At 36.0% G+C, this 21,056-nt stretch overlaps 1 protein-coding gene across 1 annotated transcript in view; it reads left to right on the plus strand.

Moving 5' to 3' along the window:
- Positions 1-6,020: 6,020 nt before the first annotated feature.
- LOC113042828 (mucin-2) overlaps positions 6,021-21,056 on the plus strand; it is a 59,758-nt gene continuing 44,722 nt past the window's right edge. The window contains exons 1-17 of the mRNA XM_026201822.1: positions 6,021-6,114; positions 6,219-6,242; positions 6,853-7,120; positions 7,258-7,372; positions 8,045-8,132; positions 8,215-8,294; positions 12,065-12,281; positions 14,136-14,261; positions 14,482-14,599; positions 14,690-14,828; positions 14,943-15,050; positions 15,186-15,255; positions 16,013-16,147; positions 19,934-20,098; positions 20,263-20,357; positions 20,453-20,597; positions 20,727-20,973. Of these exons, the coding sequence (XP_026057607.1) occupies positions 6,021-6,114; positions 6,219-6,242; positions 6,853-7,120; positions 7,258-7,372; positions 8,045-8,132; positions 8,215-8,294; positions 12,065-12,281; positions 14,136-14,261; positions 14,482-14,599; positions 14,690-14,828; positions 14,943-15,050; positions 15,186-15,255; positions 16,013-16,147; positions 19,934-20,098; positions 20,263-20,357; positions 20,453-20,597; positions 20,727-20,973 (2,234 nt within the window). The remainder of the gene's footprint in view (positions 6,115-6,218; positions 6,243-6,852; positions 7,121-7,257; positions 7,373-8,044; positions 8,133-8,214; positions 8,295-12,064; positions 12,282-14,135; positions 14,262-14,481; positions 14,600-14,689; positions 14,829-14,942; positions 15,051-15,185; positions 15,256-16,012; positions 16,148-19,933; positions 20,099-20,262; positions 20,358-20,452; positions 20,598-20,726; positions 20,974-21,056) is intronic.

Genomic DNA, 21,056 nt, shown 5'->3' on the forward strand with positions numbered 1-21,056 from the left:
TTTAAAGTAATACTTAGAAAATTAGAAAATATTATAAAGTGCATTTTTTAGACCTATTGTCATTAAAGTGTACTCTCATTAAATACACTTATGTGATCTTTCATTTAAATTATATTATATTATCTGCAAGTGCACTTTTTAAAAAGTATACTTTTCAAATTTGTACACAAAAAGTACAATTTTAATACAATTAAGCTCACTTCTTTTTCACAAGGGTTGGTATTGTTTAATTTAATCTCTCTGTAAATACAATACAATTCAAATACACATACAAATACATTTCGTGCACCACCCGTCCCCCCACCCTCAAACAAAACAAGGAACATATTAGGCATGAAACAGGATATGGATTTTACTTATGATAAAAAAAATTTAAATAGAAAAGCATTGCTTGAATAAGCAACAGCGAACCAGCTGGTTGTTCCAGTAATATTATATTATATTCTACCAGAACATTTTGAATACTGACATTTGGTTGAAGTCTATGAAGTGACCTAACAACCATGGAGTGATTCTATAGAATAGTATAAATTAGGCCTGGGATGTCACTAATAAATCACATATATGATCAGATTTAGTAAATGGATTTCAACCCTTGTTAAAAGTGACAGAACAACCTGGATATGCAGAAAGTTATTAATTCCTTTGTCTGATATGTATACATGTATACATATAGCTTTATTAAAGTAATGCACTATTGTTGATGTAATGTTTTATATCAGCCTGGTCTCATGTTAATACGTAGGTATTAATACGTAACATATACAAGCACTGTTTTTATAAAAAAAATTATTGATGCTAAAAAAAATACAAATTAGACTTTTGTATCAAGATATCCATATCCATGAATTTTATCAATAAGCGGCTAAGATTTTTAGCCCCCTTAACCTACCCCCTAACCTAAACATACCCATTTGATAGCGAATATGCATTTTTGTAATTTTATTAATAAGCAATTTAGATGTGTGTGTATGTTTGACTTATGGTATACTAAGGTTATTTCAGTATTCCACTGTATTCCACTGTACATTTGAGAACTGAGAGAAGATATGCCAAATACAAGTTTTCATGATCTCTCTTTCTCTCTCTCTCCCTCTCTCCCTCTCTCTCTCACACGCACACACACACACACACACACACACACACACACACACACACACACACACACACACACACACACACACACACACACACACACACACACACACACACGTTTACTTGACAAACACAGTTTTACTGCTTTCATTTCTTATACAACCCTCTTTCATTAGCTAAAGTATGCAAACCTTTGTGCCACATGCACTGGAAGAAAAAAAAATATATATATATATAATAAAGTTTGTGAACTTTGTATTTTTTATTGTCATTAAATTGTTTACAAAAATTATATATTATTTATATGTTATGGTATGTCCTCTGTAGAGGACACCAGGACTATAAAAAATAAAATGACATGAATAGACACGAAAAGGCTAAAACAATAGGATTTTTTTAAAATCGCGATTAACCAATCAGTCTTTGGATTGAAGAAGGCACTGAAAAAGATGGGGAGGAGCCAAAGTCTGCTGCCAATTTCATATGAAATTTAAAGGAAACTGAGGCGATCACAAATTCATATAAAGTTTATGGTAAGGCCTCGAATCTTTGGGTAGGCAGCTATTCGATTCAAGCGTTTTTTGCAAATTTAGAATGATTCAATTAGATTTGATTTACAATTAAATTCGATTTGATTCGATTATAATGAAAGCAGTACAAAAAGTAATCCAAATGACAATGTATTGCAGCCACAGTCCTCTCTGGCGGAATACACTAGGTTTTAATGAGGGGATTTGGATACAGCACACAAATAAAATTATTTCATTTTGTAATTATGTTGCATTTTTGGTGTGTTTTATAGTTCGATTAATTTGTCAGTCACAGCATGTTGGAGAAAATGCATTTTGTGGCCCATGGCAAACAAAATAAACATTACATAAAGTTGACATAAATTACATAAAGGTTAAACAAATGCAAAAATTAAATTTATTTTAAAGGGGTCATATTGTGCATTTTTAAAGATCATTATTTTGTGTATTTATTTGGTGTAACACAATGTATTAAAATGCTTTAATGTTCAGAAAAAGCATAGTCTGCTCTGATTGGCCAACTGACCCAGTGCATTGTGATTGGCTGATCACCGCTAGCACTCGTCAGAAATATAAAACCCCTTTCCATATTCGCGATCTTCATCTTTCAAAATAAACGTAAAGACAATTAATAATGTCCTTAGTTTTACCATCAGTTCAAGCCCGAAAGGGGAACAGAGTTGCGTGAAAGAAACAGTGATGAGGTTTGGATGTGTTTGCAGTACACATGCCACGGATGGTTAAGACAGCTGTCTCCACTGTGTCACTCTCTCTCTCTCTCTCTCTCTCTCCCACACACACACACACATGCATGCACACACACACACACAACAGACAAAACTCTGCATTTGAACAGTCAATAGCAAATACTTCAATTAATAATAAAACTTACTTCCAGTAGCTGATTCAGAAGTGCCAGATTGTAGTAGCAAAGTCAGAATTACCTCCTCTCCTTGGTTCAAGAAGTGGTCATACATAAATGTGGTGTTCTGTTGTGAGTAAACTAAATGCATCTACTTTCGGAAGCCAAATAAAGTGCTTTTGCTTCCGCCTAGATACACACAGCATATCCCCGACATGGCTGCTTCAACACCAACTGTGTTACTGAAACCACGTCTTCTTTCTTTGCGTGAACATTTGGGTGGAATTATGCAACCATTTTCCACATAGTGACGTAGACATGTGGGGGAATGTTTGAATGAGCCATTTTAGGAGGGTGTGGCAGAGTCTAACTTTGATAAAGTATATCTCTTTTGTTTTGAGAGTTTAGTCAATCTGAAACTTCAGGGATCTCATCTATGCACAGCTTGTAACACTCCAAAGAGTGTAAAGGAAAACTTGAAATCACATCATATGACCCCCTTAAGGTTCAAAGTTAAGTTTTGTTTAACATTATGTAGGCCTATTCTTGGAAACGAGCTGGCAGCCCAACAAACACATTCACATTGTGGCAACGTCACTGCCACGTTAAATTTTTACTGTGGCAAAGTTTCTGTCTACGTGGACGTGATATTGTAGCAAGACGCAAAAGGGTTGTAGCAATGTTGTTGACGTTCCAACCACATTTATTTTTATGCCAGATTATAAATATGACCTTCTCTGTCTTATTTTCTAAGTGTCTATTTATATTGGTTTATTTTTTATTATTTTTTGTGGTGTATCTCTTAATTATAACACACAAGAAAAAAACTGTTAATCATTAATTAGACTTTTTGACTTGAATTAGGTGGATTCGGGACTGGAGAACATGGACAAGGGGAGAGCAGATGAGAAGGTCGGTAGACATTAACAGTCGAATAGAGATAAACAAGTCCACAGGGAAAAGGCAAACACTGAAACCAGTTGGTAGGCACAGTTAAAACTCAAAAAGCAAGCCACCAATATAGGAGGACACAAAACAATGCATGCTATAGCAGAGAAATGAAAGGAACAAAGAAACATAGCCAGTCAGCCAATTGAAAAAAAGAGAAAAAGTTAGAAAAGAGACAAAGATAAAATCTGACTCTTGACAGAAACGTCACATTAGCAAAGTCTTTTCAGTCTTTTGAAACTCTTGTGACTTTTTAGCAAATCTTATGCTTGTGCAAGTTATTTTTTATTTTATTTTAGGTCCTAATTATAACAGGATATGACAGATATGGAAGAAAAAGATAGTGATAAAAGTCTAGGGTGACATAAGCCAGCTTTGAGCTCCAGTCATACGTACAGAAATTCTAGACTACTCGTACTACCCATAAGGCGCTGAATACTTAAAATTATGAGAAGAAGTCCATTGTACCATCTTGTAAATGTAGGGTAACTAATTAAATGTCAAACTTCGTGTCATGTTAATATCAGCTGTACAGAACATTAAAGCAATATTCAAAATCTCACACTTGGTTTTTATTTAGTGAGATTTTTGTAGCAAGTATGCACATGTCTAGGTCTATATGTCTTACCTGGTCTAATTTTTCATTTCATCAGGAATTACAGCTGCAGTGTGATCTGAAGTGAATTCCACAAATATTTGTATAATTGTTGATGTCGTCTTGTCATGATTGTGAAGAATAGTCAAATAGATTACTCTTTGCCTCTGATCAATCTTGATTGCTCTTTTACACTGACTGACTTTATCTTTTGGGATCATTTGTAGAACAAATGTATTATTCTTGCAAAATTTGCCATCTTCCAGAATAATCAAATTGAATGGCTGACTTGAAGAAATGGCGTTGCCTTTTTGAATATGGTTATGGTTGTGTCATCTTGGTTTTCTCTGAACCTTTTCACAGTCTGCACAAGAGGTCTCTTTCCTGAGCGCACCATTCTCTTTAACTTCTGCATGTAATTCTCAAGTGGAAAGGCACTGCATTCATCCAGACAGCCATAAGTCTTGGCATCAGATGCAAGATGAAGTATTGAATGTACATTGTACACCAAGAATGATGGTCCATGCAGCTCCTTGACCTTAGCCACAAAATATTGTAGCAATGACCCATGTCAATAGCCAATAATGCACTCAGTGCTCTATATAGACAAACAAAAACTTAATCATTCTTTCAAAGTGTTCAAATGTAGGCAAGTGAAAATGTATCTGTGCTGAAATTACTTTTACATGTTTAACAATAACACTGGCTAGTTAAATTTAATAATTTATTGGCCAATGGCTAATGATAGATATTATTTGTCATCTAGATTGAACATTAACTTGCGAGTACGCGGAGTCGCTGTCTGTTGTGCTGAAATGTCAGTCACTTTTCATAGCTTCATTATGGCTTATAACCTTTGGTGATATGTTAAAACACTTTATCATTTACATGACCAGAATAAGTTTAACGCTTTTTCCAAAACATCAGCAACAATAAGAGCTTCGGAACAGTGACCAGTATGTCGTCCGGTTTTCCAGACATCCTAAGCACAACCTTCAGTTATGGACCTGAACCGTGGTCAAATGCAACACTGTGACAACGCAGTAACACCCTTAACGACACAATGTAGGACCAACAACCTTTTAGCCATGTTGTTACAATGCTGCTAAAAGGTTTGCTCGGTTAAGGGAAAATTCTGCGTTTGCTGCTAGCAGAAATCACAGAACACAATGTAATTTCATTTTAAGTAAAGGAGTAAACAATTCAATAATGCAATTGAAAACAAGGTAATTGATATGACAACTAAAAACAACTAATAATAAAATTAATGCCGCAATTTCAACATTTATTAGGATTCATTTTTGGGTGTCCTTAATCCGTCTGTTTTTTGTACATTTAAATGCTGAAAATATGTATATATTTGTACGTTTAAATGCTGAAAATATGTAAGTATTTGTACGTTTAGATGCTGAAAATGTGTCAGTATTGTATGTTTTCGTGCCTGTAAAAAAATAAGTAGCCTAAATGTACGTTTTATAGAAGCACATTTTACGTAAAATACATACAAATTATCATGAGATCAAGTTGTTGATATTATGTACACCAGTGAATGCTGACTTTATTACGCTGCTTTGGTTTCCTTTTAGAACTATTTTCATTGAAAAACTGCCTGTTGTATGTTGTGTCATGTCAGTATAAATGCAAGTAGACTTTTTGCTAGCCCAGAACTAGTAACAGTTAGTAGATAGGCAGATATTAAATAGTTTCTCTAGAAAACAATGTTGTCACCAGTTGATTCATACCCTTGTTTAGTTTATAATGAAACACAGATACATACAGTTTTATCAGTGGCAAAAGTGTTTCTCGACACCATTTGCATTTATCAAACACAGCTATTGAACAATAAACACTTGTGATTAAAAGATAGAATCCCATGGTAATACATTAGATGGGTTCCACCTTCTCATTACAAGTTTTATTCTTCCAAAGAAGAGGAAGATTCACTATAAAAGAGCTAGTGTTGACATATTGTTCACATTAGCTCTTGAGGATGGCCATTCTCTCCATGGGGGCTGTGATGAAGTCCCAGATGTGGATGCTGAGATGGGTCGTCCTACTGATGGGGCTCCAGCAGACACAAGCAGGTTAGATTACTATAATCAGTTTTTTTTTCTCATTTAACAATATTATTGAACTATATTGCACAATATTACTGTAAATATGAGTCCCTGTATTTTTCTGTTAACAGGTGCACAGTACGGCACAGTGACAGGTAAATATTTCTCGAAATGTCTAACAGGCACTAATTTTAAACAGGGGAATTTTCATATACATTTTTAATTTTATAGGAAATTAATGCACTCCTATCTGTGATCAGGGAGAAAAGTGCATTTATCATTCCAAATTGATTTGATTCAATGAGTAAATAATACAAATAATAATACATTTTATTAATGGGTGCCTTTGAAGTAAATTAATATACATACAACAAAACTTTTAATTTTAACAAACTGAATTTGATTCAATAGATACTGTAGGCTCTAAACCAGGAAAATTGAATAAAAGTGATTCCAAAATATGCAATAAGTTTTAATTTATAAATTGCACCTAACATAATAAGTCAATTAATTATTTTAGCCCCTGTACCACTTGCATTGATTTACAATTAAATAATTTAACTGACTGGATCCTTTACACGATTCAAACTGTTTAATGATGTTCCTCTTTGTCTTCTATATTTAGTGCTCCCTGATGTGACAAATCTGATCATAACTACTGGTATGCAGTCCTTCAAATTTTTTAAATCCCTGAAACTGCCATTTCAGTGCCGATTTAATATTTAGTTCTGATCACACATTTATAAACCTTCTCTCTTGCTTTAGTTGAACCGAATCCTGAAGATTGGTTTGCAACCTGCAGCACATGGGGAAATTCCCACCTCAAGACCTTTGATGGTCATTTCTTTCAAGTGCCAGACACGTGCAACTACATTTTGGCCAGTTTGTGCAATGGAGAGAAACATTCTGATTTTAACATTAAAATGCAAAGAGAGATTGTAAATAACTCAGTCACTTTCAGCAAAATCACAGTAGATCTTCAGGGGACAGTCGTTGAACTCAAATCCAACAAGATCTTCATGGACCAAAAAGAGTGAGTTATATATATATAAACGTACTGCATCCAAATATCTTATAATTTCTAAAAACTATTAGTATTATTTATAAAAAAATATCTTTTGTAATATAGTATGAGTCCTCTCTCTCTCTCCCTGAAACTTGCTTTAACAGGTTGTTTAATTCAACACTTAATAATGGAATTACAGTCAAAATGAGTACATCAGGTGTTAAGATCACTAACAATCATGGGGTGAATGTCTTTTGGGAGAAGGACCAATCTTTATTGGTATGCCGTTTCTGTGTTCATTTATACAAGTTTTTGTATTTTGTATTATATGTTTGGGTTACACTTTATTTCTGTTGTCCACTTCAGACATTAACTTTTAGGAACTTTGTGGGTAGCACTTTATTTTACAGTCCTGTTCCTCATGTACATACTATGTACTTATTATAGTAATTACAATAACTACGTAATAACTAGGTACTAACCCTGAACCTACCCCTAAACCTAACCCTACCCCATGTAGTTACCTTGTGTTACCAGAACTTTCTTAGATAAATACACTGTAAGTACACTATAAGTATATGTTAGTACACGTACTGTAAAATAAAGTGCAACCACTTTGTGATTATGTGTCAAGTAACTCTCATTAGAGTATTACTATAGTATAAGTAGCAAGTTAGTAAGCTGATCAGTAAGCTTACTAAGCTGCGTTAGTAAGCTGATATGCAAAGTTGAAAATGTACTTCTTGTCAGTAGAATGTCGGTTTAGGGACCATCAAATTAAGTGCAGATATTAAGTGGACAGTCTACTAATACTCTAATTGTATTAGTCCGGAGAATGTCTAAAGTGGACTATCAACATAAAGTATTACCTGTAATTGTGGTACAGTTAGACAAATAGGACCTGATCTTAGTCATCTAAAAATCATATATTTTATAACATGATGTTCCCAGATTGAACTTCCTAAAAAGTACCAAGGCCAGACCTGTGGACTTTGTGGAGACTTCGATGGCAACAAGACTGACGATTCATTTAACAACGGTAAACACAATTGTGAAACAAACAAAAATAATTCCATAATTCATATTGAAATATATGATATCCAAACATTTGATTCATATAGATTTGGCCGAATGGAAAGTGCCTCTGTCCAAATCATGTAAGGACGTCAAAATTCAACCAAATGATCAGTGCAAAAACCAGGTAATGTGAAAGAAAAGATTTTGGAGTTGTGCCTAAATTTCATAACATAATGTGTAAACGATGAATATTATTATTTTTTTATTGTTTTATGTCAGTTACTGATGGGAACATTGGTAGAGATTCTTTTATATACCGTGATATACTTTGATATAAGATGAAAAAGAGATTTTATTTGTAAATTTGTCTTTGTAAACATTTTATATTATCCTAGTTGCAGGGTAATTATACAAAAACCTAAAATAATACAACTAAAAACTATTTTTGTTACTTTGTTACTTACAAAATACATTCTAAAATAAAATAAGATTTAAAAAAGAAAAAAAAAAATGACAAAAACTATATAGATATTTAAAGGTCTGTGTCCCTTCTGGTCATTTCTGCTTAAAAAGAAATAAAGAGATATTAGAAATTGTTAGATTTTTTTCCTGTTTTGTTAAAAAAAATTGGAAAAACAAACATTTAGCTGAATTTTTCATATTTATGTTCATGGGGGAAATTGTTTACTCTGAGAAAATTTTGGTCACTCTGAGTCACGTTGGTGACTGAACAATTGGGATCTCGTTTAGAGAGACCAATCCACTTTGACTGTAAACTAAACAAGCCAATGCACAATGGCATGCAATGATTACATCCAGCCGCCGCTAATCACAGCTCGAGTAAACTAAGCAGCATGTGCAACGCATACTCAGCTTTTCGCTTCAGAGCCGAGCGATGGCATTGTATTGCTCCTGACTACTCTACTGAGTGAAAAAACTGAATGAGTTCATGGCACTCTTTGGAGAGTTTGGTTTTGGCAGTACGGCGCTTTAGTGGTGGTGGTTTCCAATGTCAAGTGGGTTGCACACATCATGCTGCACTACACTCTGTTTGTGTTGCAAGCAACCATCTTCCCTGTGCGCTTCAGCATGCTCAAAGAGCTTTTTCCCTAATGGAGCATTCATGAGTGCATCTTTTTAAGGACAACATTGTGTCTGGCAAGCTCGACGTTACGTCTTTGTAAAAGTATTACCTGTGCATTTCTGGGTGCATTCGTTATTTGGCTCTTGGTGACGCTCACGATCACTGCCTCAGATACCAGGGCATTAAGCATGCTGAGATGGCATTCGTGGATGATTCATGTTCTCACTATGGGAAGATGATGGTTTCAGAGTTGCGGGCCAGGCTTTGTTACCTCGTAAGGAGCAGAGCTCGGTTGCCTCTGCCTCAATCTGGTTCTCATCATGGCTGCAGCCAGGCGAGGACTACTTCAGGCAATGGCACGGGTGGACTGAAGGCTACAGTGGTGGCAAAACCTCCAGGGAACCAACCCCTTGAGGGACCATCAATCCTCATGTGCTCCACAACCGGTTGAATTGCTAATGGAACATGCTGAGCATTCTACAAGACAACCGGATGTTGATCGGAGGAGCTTTCTAGACAGTAAGATTCATCTGCACTTTGCTGCTGTTCCCGGGTGGCAGCAATGCCTGAGTCAGATCCGTAAATTATGGCTATGCTTTCCCAGGCTGCTGATAGGCAATGGCTTGAGTGGAGATCTCCACCACATCCCAAGCCCTCAAGGTTGAATGACTGGTTTCTCGGGGTAGCTTGTGCTGAGAACAGCTCAGTGGCCTGCCCTTGTGCCTTTCTTCTTGGAGGTGCAAGGGTTGTGAAAAAAATAAAAAATAAAATTCAGAGTATGTGTCCCTGCTAAAGTAAAAGAAAAGTGCAGTAAGAGAAAAATGCATTTTGATAAATAGATCCATAAAATATTAAACTGTTAAAATCATTGTTTAAAAGTGACTTAGTTTAAAAGGCGTAAATATGTATTTCAAGTTTGAAATAATTTTGCCCAAATAGATCCCGTGAAGGTCCCATATGTCCAAACCTAGGGACCCATATTGTGAAACACAGATGGGACCCACATAAATTGCTCATCTTCAGCCCAAGCCCTTCTCACAGCACTGTTCATGTTATGTGGAAGGGTTGGGATGAACTCAGATGCAGACAGGAAGTACCAAAAACAGGATTTATTAAATACAAAAGGGGAAAACAAAACCCAAGAGGGGGAAAACAACGACTAGGGTAGACACTAAATTACTTTACAAGACACGATAAACAAAGACTCTGAACACTAACTACAAATAAACACTCACGGTTACACAAAGACTTCTTAAAGGGGGTTACAAGGATAAACTCTCTCACGAGGCTGACAAGTAGAAACACATATGTGGAACAATCACAGTGTGGAACAATGAACCGACAGAAGACAGAGCACACTAGGGGATCTAAATAGGAGAACTAATTAAGACACAACAGGTGGCACAGATAAGGCAATCACGACAAGACTAGGATAACAAGGGGGGCGGGGCAAGGGAACGAGACAACACAAGCACATGGCCCAAAGACAAGGCCATGTGCTTGTACACAAAACACGGGTCTGTCATGATCCTGCCTCAAGACCAGAGAAAAGTCAGGACATGAAGGCAGAATCATGACAGTTCAGTGGTCATCTGATCAAGATCTGCGACTAAACACATATGTTCTGAGCTGGCACTGCGCTATCTTTAGGCAGAGCTTATAATGGTTCATGCACCATGCTTCACATAAATAGCGGTCTTCCAATTTCAGTGCAATTAAGAAATGACAGCACATAAGTTATCAAAGTGTTGTCACTCACGTTTTACAGATACATCTGGCCTAAAATTTAGTGCTGTCACCTTGTGTTGACATTGTGAAACTGCATGATTTGTAAATTATGATTGGTGGGCCATATATAATAGCCTACATTTCAATAGACAAGCTGCGGGCCGTTTGAAATTCATCCATGGGCCGTATTTGGCCCACAGCCGTACTTTGGACACCCCTGCCAGTTGCTATTTACAGTGAAAATAGTTATTTGTACTATTTACACTGTGACAGCAGCATTTTAGATATGTGATATTTACACTATGTAAAAATAGTCATTATATTTCATTATGTAAAAGTAGTCTATCTTTGCAATAAAGTGTAAAGAAATAGTAGCTAATTAGATGCTATTTATACTTATAAATAGTGGCAGATAATATCTGCACCTTAGTATTGTTATACATTAACAATGTAATATGCAATAATAACATTGTTTTTAATAACAATGATTTTCTTGAAATTTTAAAATGGATGCTGCCTTATTGGGATGACAAGGCCCTCCCTATAGCCTACCTCTTAATAATACATTACTGTTAAACACTTAAGCAATGGATTTCCACTTTCCAATGTGATATTTGATGAGAAAAATCAATAAAAGTGAGTTTGGCAATAGACCGGCTCGAACCCAGTTGATCGTAAAATACAGTAAGTTACTTCCCAGTGCATTACTCTCTAACACTGTCCAACAAGATGAAATGAACATGAAATGAGTGTGCTTATTCTCGAGTTTTTTTCTCGAAATTCAACTAGTTTATTCTCATAATTTAAAGATTTTATTCTCAATATTTTTTTTCGATTTTTTTCTCAAAATTGAAGATTTTTTTTCACATAATTTAACCAGCTTATTCTCAGATTTTTTTCCCGAAATTTACTTTTTTTTTTTTTTATGTAATTGTTTTTATTCTTGTAATTTAACAGGTTTAATCGCAACATTTTATTTAGACCTTTTTCCTCGAAATGGAATGATTTTAATCTTGAGATGTTTTTTTTTTATTGCATGTGCATAATCCTCTTCTCTCAGTGATTCTAAAATAAAACTGACTAGTTAAAAGACCTTTAAAATGCTAGAAGAGTATTCTTCTGAATTTTTTTTTTTTTTTAAGTCCCTGACAGATACCTGCCAGTATTATCTCAGCAGTCCGGGGTTTAGTGATTGTTACAGGGTGCTGGACATGAGTTCATTTCAAAAAGCCTGTGAAGACGACATGTGTCAGTGTTATGGTAATCGTGACTGCATCTGCAACACGCTCACAGAGGTTTCACGACAATGCACTCATGCTGGAGGAATACCAGCAACATGGAGGACAGAACAGCTCTGTCGTGAGTATGATCAAAGACTGGTTTCTCATATGCGTTCTTATGTGATCTTGCATCATTGTGTTTTCGTTCTACATCATTGTCGAAGTTCGATTTCAATACTCAAGAACACAAGTACAGAGGACACATGAAAGTGCTTGAAATGTAGGGTGCATCGAATGCACACTTGAGAGAATCAAACCATTACAAAATCCCAGAAGACACTGTGGGTGAATGACGTACAGACGTCTGTAAGCTTTACACTTCTTGTTCTTGCTTAAAAGGTTACCGCTGCAGCTCACAAATACATGAAGGCTCGTAAAGGAAACATCTCTCATTTTGTTTTACATTTTTAATGAAGTGAGAAAACATATTAAAAATAATTTTAACATTGCCAATGAAATATGTAGCATTATTAATAAACTATTCATTTTAACAAATATATGCGGTAAAAAGCAAAAGCATAATATGAAAATATTGTCTATAGTAAAATTAAATAAATGTTTTAAAGTGTTATGATATTCGTTTGTGATGTTATGTGTTATTTATTGTGCATTGCGCACTGCTGTCTCGCTCCATGCACCATTTGAGCAGCAAAATCACAGCGCATCTCAATTCTCACAAGGATGCGTGAGTTCATTCTTTTAAGGAAGCGGTCTCCACGAGAACACAACTGCAGTTTGAGAAACAGCCTATAGAATACCAAGGCATATTAATCATATATTTTTGAATGGGGAAAAATGCAATGCTCAATTGTGATGAATGCACACAGGAAACGAGAGATCCAATTGCAGTGTTTTAATGGAGTTATCCAAAATCAAAATCCAAAAACAGGCAAGAGGTCAATAACAAGAAAAGCAGTCCAAAAACAAGAAACATGAAAAAACACAAGGTATCACGAGAAACAGATAGAAACAGACCGGTTTATATAGACAGGTGAAAACAATGAAAGTGGAGACAGCTGAGTGCAATTAACAGGTGTGCAATTAACAGTGATGAAGGGACAAGGCTTTGTGGGAAATATAGTGCCTGCAGTGGGTTGCCTATGGGGAAGTGAGAGCACTAGTGGACACCCAGGGAAACACAGACCAGACACTGTGACATCAATATGGCCTCTTCTGATTCGCTAATCTGTAAAGTCAGCACGTCACTGCAATTGGTGATTTAAGATATGAAATTTAATCGTAAGCTTGGTGAACAGTTTTGGAGAATTGGATGTTTACCCATTCAAAGAGATTGAATGAAAGGCATTTCAAAGATGGCCGCCGAGTGACATGACTTGCCTCAGGTGTGTTCGACTTGAAGCACGGCTACAGATGGCGATCGGCGAGAGCAGATGCTTGCAGTCGGGGGCGGAGTTGAAAAACAGAGCCGTAAAGCTAGACACTTTCTGCTCTTTATCTAACTTATCTAAAACAAAGTTTCCATCTTCTCATCCACAGCTCATTGAATTCACACACAATAACGTTACTGTGACAAAATGGTGTCATTAACTGACTAACCTTAACTAGTCGAAACTAACTAACCTAACTAACCTTAGGGTGCTTCATGTTATCTAAACACTCATTAAACTATGACAGGTTCCTGCAAAAAGACAGTCATTGTGACACTGTGACAAAGTGATAAAATAATGGTGCCATGTGCTTTTTAACGTTAACATTATCGGCTCTGAAAATACGTTAATTTCGCTAGAAACACTACGGACTGGAAAATTGTTAAGCATTGTTCAAGTATGAGACTTCCGCGATCAGAAAAAAAAGGTGGATAAACAAATATAAACAATAGAGAGATACATTCTGTGTTTCATAACATTTAATTTTGCAAAACAGCAATTTAGGAAATATATTTTGATACTATTTCATTTGTTCTGTGGAGCAGCAAAGACGTGTCCTCTGAACCTGCAATACATGGAGTGTGGGAGTCCATGCAAGAGCACCTGCTTAGGTCAAGATGCAAATTCACAGTGTAAAGAACACTGTGTGGATGGCTGTTTCTGCCCTAATGGTGAGAAAAGATTTACAAAATGATAAAGCAAGTTTTTCTGCAACTAAATTAACTGTTTCACTACACGGGTCTATTTTCAAATGAAGCTTCTCCTTGCAAAAAATATGCTTATTATGTTTCAAGTTTTATATTAGCTGCAAGCAGAGCTTAATATCAGAACAGTTTATTTTATTATGTTCACAATAAAAATGGCACACCATTTTGCCTTACTGTTGTAAAGGTACGGTTGAGGATGACGTTGGTAAGAGTGGCTGTATTCCTGTGAACGAGTGCCCTTGTGAGCATGATAACAAAGTATATCGACCAGGAGAGTCTTACAAAAATGCTTGCAAAAAATGGTAATAATTTTTACATTTTAAATAATTCAAATTAATTTTAATACCACTTACTTATTTCCCAATGCTAATACTGCTTCTGTATTATGTCAGTAACTGCACTGCTGGACGCTGGACTTGTACATACCTGAAATGTCCCGGAATCTGCTCTGTCGTTGGAGGGTCTCACGTCACCACTTATGATGGAAAGACCTTCACCTTCAGTGGCAACTGTGACTACATCCTCACTAAGGTCTGCCAGTTCAGCAGATTATGCCCACTTTATAAAGATTTCCATGTCCTTGAATATAATATGAACTATATAATTTGGAGGATCTTACAATCTTTTTTTATTTTTTTATTCCAGCACTCTAATAACAGTGGCATTGCAGTTGTGGGAAATTTGGCCAAGTGTGATTGGGGCCGATCAGACACATGTTTAAATTCAGTTACCCTTATCATTTCAGGGACCACTGTAAGCACTGGTTTTAACTTAACATACTGGGTTTAACTTAACATACACTTTACCTATGGCATTTAAATTTTATAATGCAAATATATAAAAAATACAGTTTTTTTTTTTTACTATGTTGTTTTTCTTATAAAACAGATTCATTTTTCCTACACTGGTTTTGTGACACTGAATGGAAACAGACTATATCGGCTTTCTGACACCACAGGTGGGTTGTCAAAAACGGGATTGCTCTATTATAAGCATGTTAAAAATAAAATTAAATAAAATTAAACACAATTAAATGCATTTTTCAAAACACGCAAGGGTTTCTCTTTCTTCTATAAATGTAATTATCCTATAAGTATATTAGCATTAACAAAAAGGCAGTGATGACTATATGTCATCATTCTGTTTTGTATCCTAACCACCTATTTATTATGGCTTGATTGTGCCATCCCAAAGAAGCACAAAGTCACTTTTACGGACTTTTAAATTAAATGTTCCCTCCTGGTGGAATGAACTCCCCAACTCAATCCAAGCAGCTGAGTCCTTAGCCATCTTCAAGAATCGGCTTAAAACACATCTCTTCCATCTTTATTTGACCCTCTAACTTTAACACTCACTATTATAATTCTATTCTTTAAAAAAATCTAACTACCTTTCTAATCTTTTTGTATTCTATTTTCTTTTCATTTATTATGCAGTTGTATATGTATGTGTGTGTGTATGTGTAAAGACCTCTAACTAGCTTGCTCTATTATTGTATTTTTTTTATTCTATCTGTTTTCTTTTTATTTATTATATTAGTTAAAATCCCATGCTATGTGTACTGTGTTAAGCTATCTGAGACTTGTTATAGCACTTATATATCATTGCTCTTTTTGTTGTTTTTGATTGCTTCCACTGTCTTCATCTGTAAGTCGCTTTGGATAAAAGCATCTGCTAAATGAATAAATGTAAATGTAAATATTTAGTTGTCCCAGGTCCCGTGAGCATCTTCCAGCCCTCGTCCTCTTTCATCATTGCTGATATGAAGAGTCTTCGTCTGGAGATCCAGTTGGCTCCAGTCATGCAGTTGTATATTGTTGCCAGACCTGAAGAGAAAGGAAAGATGAGCGGTAAGTTTTCAAAACTATGTGATTAGAATAACTTTTTCTTGCAGAGTGTCTAGTAGGGCGTAAAGTGCATGATGGAATCTTTTGACGCGATCGACATGAGTTCAACACCGCCTTTAGGCAAAATCATTCTGTATTCTTTTCCCATCACACATCAGATCGGAAAGACATTCATTTTCAATAAAAACAAAGGAAATAGGTTTAGGGGTTAGGGCTGTCACTTTTGAGAAAAATCTAATTCGAAAGGATATCGAATATCATGCAATGTATTTGAATATATTCAAACATCTACATACCCCCCCCCCCCTCCTGCGCATAAAAAAAAAGAAAAAAAAAAAAGACACATAGCAGCCTACTGGAGATTCAATCACAAATGTATTAACAGTGAGTCATAAACAGGATTAACTGAATTATACTTTTTTTTACTTAATGTTTGAAACAGCAGGTTATCAACTTAGAATATCAACTTATATGAAGTGTCACTATGCATATCTCACAGCATTAGGCAAAAAAAAAAAAAAAAACGATTCAGAACAGGCACAAACAATAACTTGAAAACTTAAACAGCAGCAGGAGTAAGGCATATAGCCTAGCCTAGCCTAATTCATTTCTTAATATTGTTTGCAAGAAACACCAGTCTATCAACTTGATCTGGATTAAGTGCGGCCTCTTTTTATTTACAATGTTCCCCGCGGAGGAGGACACGCATACGGAGCGCACAGACGTGCCTAGCTACTGGCTATTATTCGCTTGATATGGTCATGGGCCTACAATACGTCTAGAGTTCCCTCTACTGGATAAGATGGCAAAAAATAAAATAAAAAACAAACGGTCTACTCTTAGACTGTAAAAAACGCGCCACACATGGCATTTTAAAAACTGTATATTTCATTTAGAATTTATTTAATTTATTCACTGGATTCGAATCCGGGTAGATCACGTCAGAAATTACTTCGGTAGACGCTTTACCATCTAGACCAGCGGTCCCCAACCTTTTTAGCGCCAAGAACCGGTTTAATGTCAGACAATATTTTCATGGACCGGGCTTTAAGGTGTTACTGATAAATAAAACAAAATAAAATGATACGACTGCCATAAAAACTGTGGTATATTGTAAATATAGTAATAAACATGAATCCACTGTGTATTCTTATGCAACTTTATTAGCAGCGTCCTCATAACATCACGCCAACAACATAACATGAATAACATCCTCTCTGCCCCTAACGCTCACTGACTCCGTGACGTTTAAACATGCCTTAGAAAATATAAGATACCGCAAAAATCCACCGCTCCCGGCTCTACTGGTCCAATCAGCACAGGGTTGTGCCAGTGTTGTTTTGTGTAGAAAATGTAAAAAATATATATCATGAGCGAGTACATCATAAATCTATTTTCCCAAACCGTGTTTTTGTCTTTTCCTGAATCACTATGGTACCCTTATAATAAGTGTTTATATTAGGACTATTTTAGTCTGGTTGGGGTCGGCAATGCTGCAGAGTAGCACAGTACCTGCGTGACTCGCAATAGATGTAAACAGAGAGAAGTAGCTCCGGCTACAATGTTCTTCCACTAGATGCGAGCGCCAAAAGTTACAGACTGCAGCTTTAATATAAGTTATTTATTCTTTTTTTGTGCGGCCCGGTACCAAATGACGCACGGACCGGTCCGCGGCACGGGGGTTGGGGACCGCTGATCTAGACCACTAAACATGTTAAAATATTATAGTCTTTTGTAGTAATCAAACGTTGGTGGGTGGAGTTAGTGTAAATAGCCTCTGCCAAAAAGGCGCCCTTTTTGCACTTAGTGTAAATAGACATTAAGGCTGCATGATAAATCACATCTATTTAATGCGCATCTTGTCAGTAAAGCCTACTCGGTAATCAGCTGTAAAACATAATTCTTGCTTTTCAAAAATACATCGATGTACCGGGGGCGGCCCTAGAGAATTTTTATACCAGGTGTTGAGAGGGTGCTAGATCCTTGACGGGGAGCTGGGCAATTCAGGGCTCCAGACTCATTCTTCCCACTAGTAGATCTTTTGCAACTTTACAACATTCTTTTAATCAATGCATGCTGATAAACTTTTATCATAGTTTATATTTATATGGAAATGAAAGTGGTTAACATTCGACCTAGGGCTGCACATTTAATTGAATTTCTAATCGCGATTACAATTATGGATGCCACAATTTTGTAATCGTTAAAAGCGGCAATTATTCGTTCAGTCCACTTATGTTATTCTGCATGCTTAAAGGGGGGGTACAATGGTGTTCTGTGTATTCAGAGTTGTTCACAGTGTTAAGGACATGGATTCTCATGCTAAACATGGTCAAAGGGGATCATGGATCTAATGACGTAGACGAGAATGGAACTCCTTATATGAGCATTTCTTTCAGAAAAGCGTGCCCGATGCTTTTTTTTTATTAATGAGAAACACGCGCCTTGACGGAGTGGTTCGGGATTGTATTTTCAGCGTTTAACAACTTAAATTATGCCCCGCTCCTCGCACTACTATTATATTCTGCAAGAGAGTACTTTTTTCGTACTCGGACGATTTCATTTGGACTACTGTGGTACTGCTCTTTGACACATCTGTAATAAATTCTTATGATTACATGTGTCTGTCTGTTTCTCTTGTAGACTGTATGCTTTATACACTCACTCTTTATTGGTTGATTTGTTCTTTATAAAAATACAAATAAAAAATTCTATGCAATACATTTTTTATTGCACAGTTACATGATTTGGGGTTTTTAAGTATAAGGTTCTATTCAGTTTAATGTATTGACATAGTTTGCATACAAAGCATGTCACAAAATGAATAATGGCGATTATAGCAATACACAATGCAATAATATGAAATATTACAATTCTGTATTGGGTCTGGGCTATATAAGGCTCAGGTGTGGCACAGATTTAGGGATTCTGGTTTACTTAAGGCTGAGAACCTTTTTTTGCCCCGCTAAGGGTGATTAACTGGCTGAGATTTGGCCCATGTGTGGCCCTTGTCTTTAATCCAGTTCTGGGCCACTTCAGGGCCGTCGTTCTTTGCGGCACTTGGGCCGAGGGAAAAGTTATTGTTTTGCCCGGATCTGGTCCAGAAGACATTTGCTACGTGAGTAGTTTATAAATAAATAATGAAAATGTCATCTTTTCCCCTTGACACGTTCATAATCATTTTGACAGGTATTTGAGGCAATTGCTTTACTCTCTTAAAAATAAAAGTGCTTCATGCTTTCTGTTTCACAAAAGGTTCTTTGTGGCGAAATAAGGTTCTTCAGACCAAAATGGTTCTTCTATGGCATCTCTTGAAGAACTTTTTGAAGGACCTCTATTTATTGAGTATGCGTGAGCTTGAGGGCAGAATATACTCTAGCCTAACAGGCCTGCCTATATATTAAAGTATGGTTAATATACTTTATTAATCAATTTATTATATCATGCGACTAGTTGACTAGAAAAATCTTTAGTAGAGGGCAGGCCTACTTAGAACAAGGAAGCGCTTCATGTTCAGAATAAAATGCTCTGCACTGCACAAGTTATGTGTTAAGTTTTTTTTTTATATCACTCTGATTGTATTATAAAGAACTATTTGTTGATCTTGTTATACCTTTCATACATACCTTATGCAAGATACTGTAATTACTTTCAAAAAGTGGTTGGGACATTATAGACCCTGGCATCTATCTATGACTCCTTTAAGAAAGGACTTTTCAAAAATGTATCAGTGCATAGTGAATAAATTACAGGTATTGTACTTTTAATTCTATATCTTGTTTCTTTCAGGTCTATGTGGAAACTATAATGATGTCCAATTAGATGACTTCAAAATAGAGTCGGGCATCACAGAGGGCACACAAATACCCTTTGTCAACTTTTGGAAAAACCAAAACATTTGTCCAAATCTTGAAAACACATTTGACAACCCTTGCAGTCTGCAATTAGAGATAGGTACTCAATTTTATAAGACTAATTTTTATATTGTAGAATTTAAACATTCCCATCCTGATCTTTGTTTTATTTGCGATACTAAAGGACAACGACCTATTCATTTTTATACTAATATGGCTATTTAGTCAGGATTAAACCTAGAATGTTTTTATTTTTTAATTCAGAGAAAATGGCTCAAAACTGGTGTTCCCGTCTTACGAACCAAACTGGAATATTTTCTGCATGTCATTCAGAAATATCTCCTGACATTTACTACCAAGTGAGTCTTTTTGCACAAAATGATAGGGTAAATGGAATATGATAAACAAATTTAAAGAGCCCTCATTCTTATAATATGGTTTTCATCCTCTGCAGTGGTGTGTCTATGACACCTGCAAATGTGCAGATATTAAGAGATGTATGTGTGCGGCCGTGTCCAACTATGCCCACGCCTGTGCTGCCAGAGGAATCATTCTCCAGGGCTGGATAGAATTATCCCCCTGTGATGAGAACTCCATAAGTATTTTTTCTTTATATGTATGGCTTGAAATGAAATGTATGACTTGAAATCTACATTATTATCTATATTAACAAATTTGAATAATTTCTGAAAAAGAAATGTCGAAAAAGTGTTTGTCTCTCTGCACAGTGACTAAGTGTGAAGGCAATATGAAGTATTCCTACAACGTGACCAGCTGTGGCAGCACATGCCGCTCTCTTAGTGGACAAGATAGCGCCTGCCAAAGGTCCTTCACACCTGTATTTGGGTGTGTCTGTCCTGAAGACACCTACCTCAATGATGAAAGGAACTGTGTGCCTGCTGAACAGTGTCCTTGTTACAGTGACAACCAGTTCATAGAGCCGTCAGGAAAAATCTACAAAAATGGTGTTGAATGGTAAAAATATTAGTTAAACATAAATTTTTGACAAATTATTCATTGTTCAAATTATTGTAACTGTTGATTATTATTATTATTTT

This window comes from Carassius auratus, chromosome 25 (assembly GCF_003368295.1).
Source record: "Carassius auratus strain Wakin chromosome 25, ASM336829v1, whole genome shotgun sequence".
Classification (NCBI taxonomy): Eukaryota; Metazoa; Chordata; class Actinopteri; order Cypriniformes; family Cyprinidae; genus Carassius; species Carassius auratus.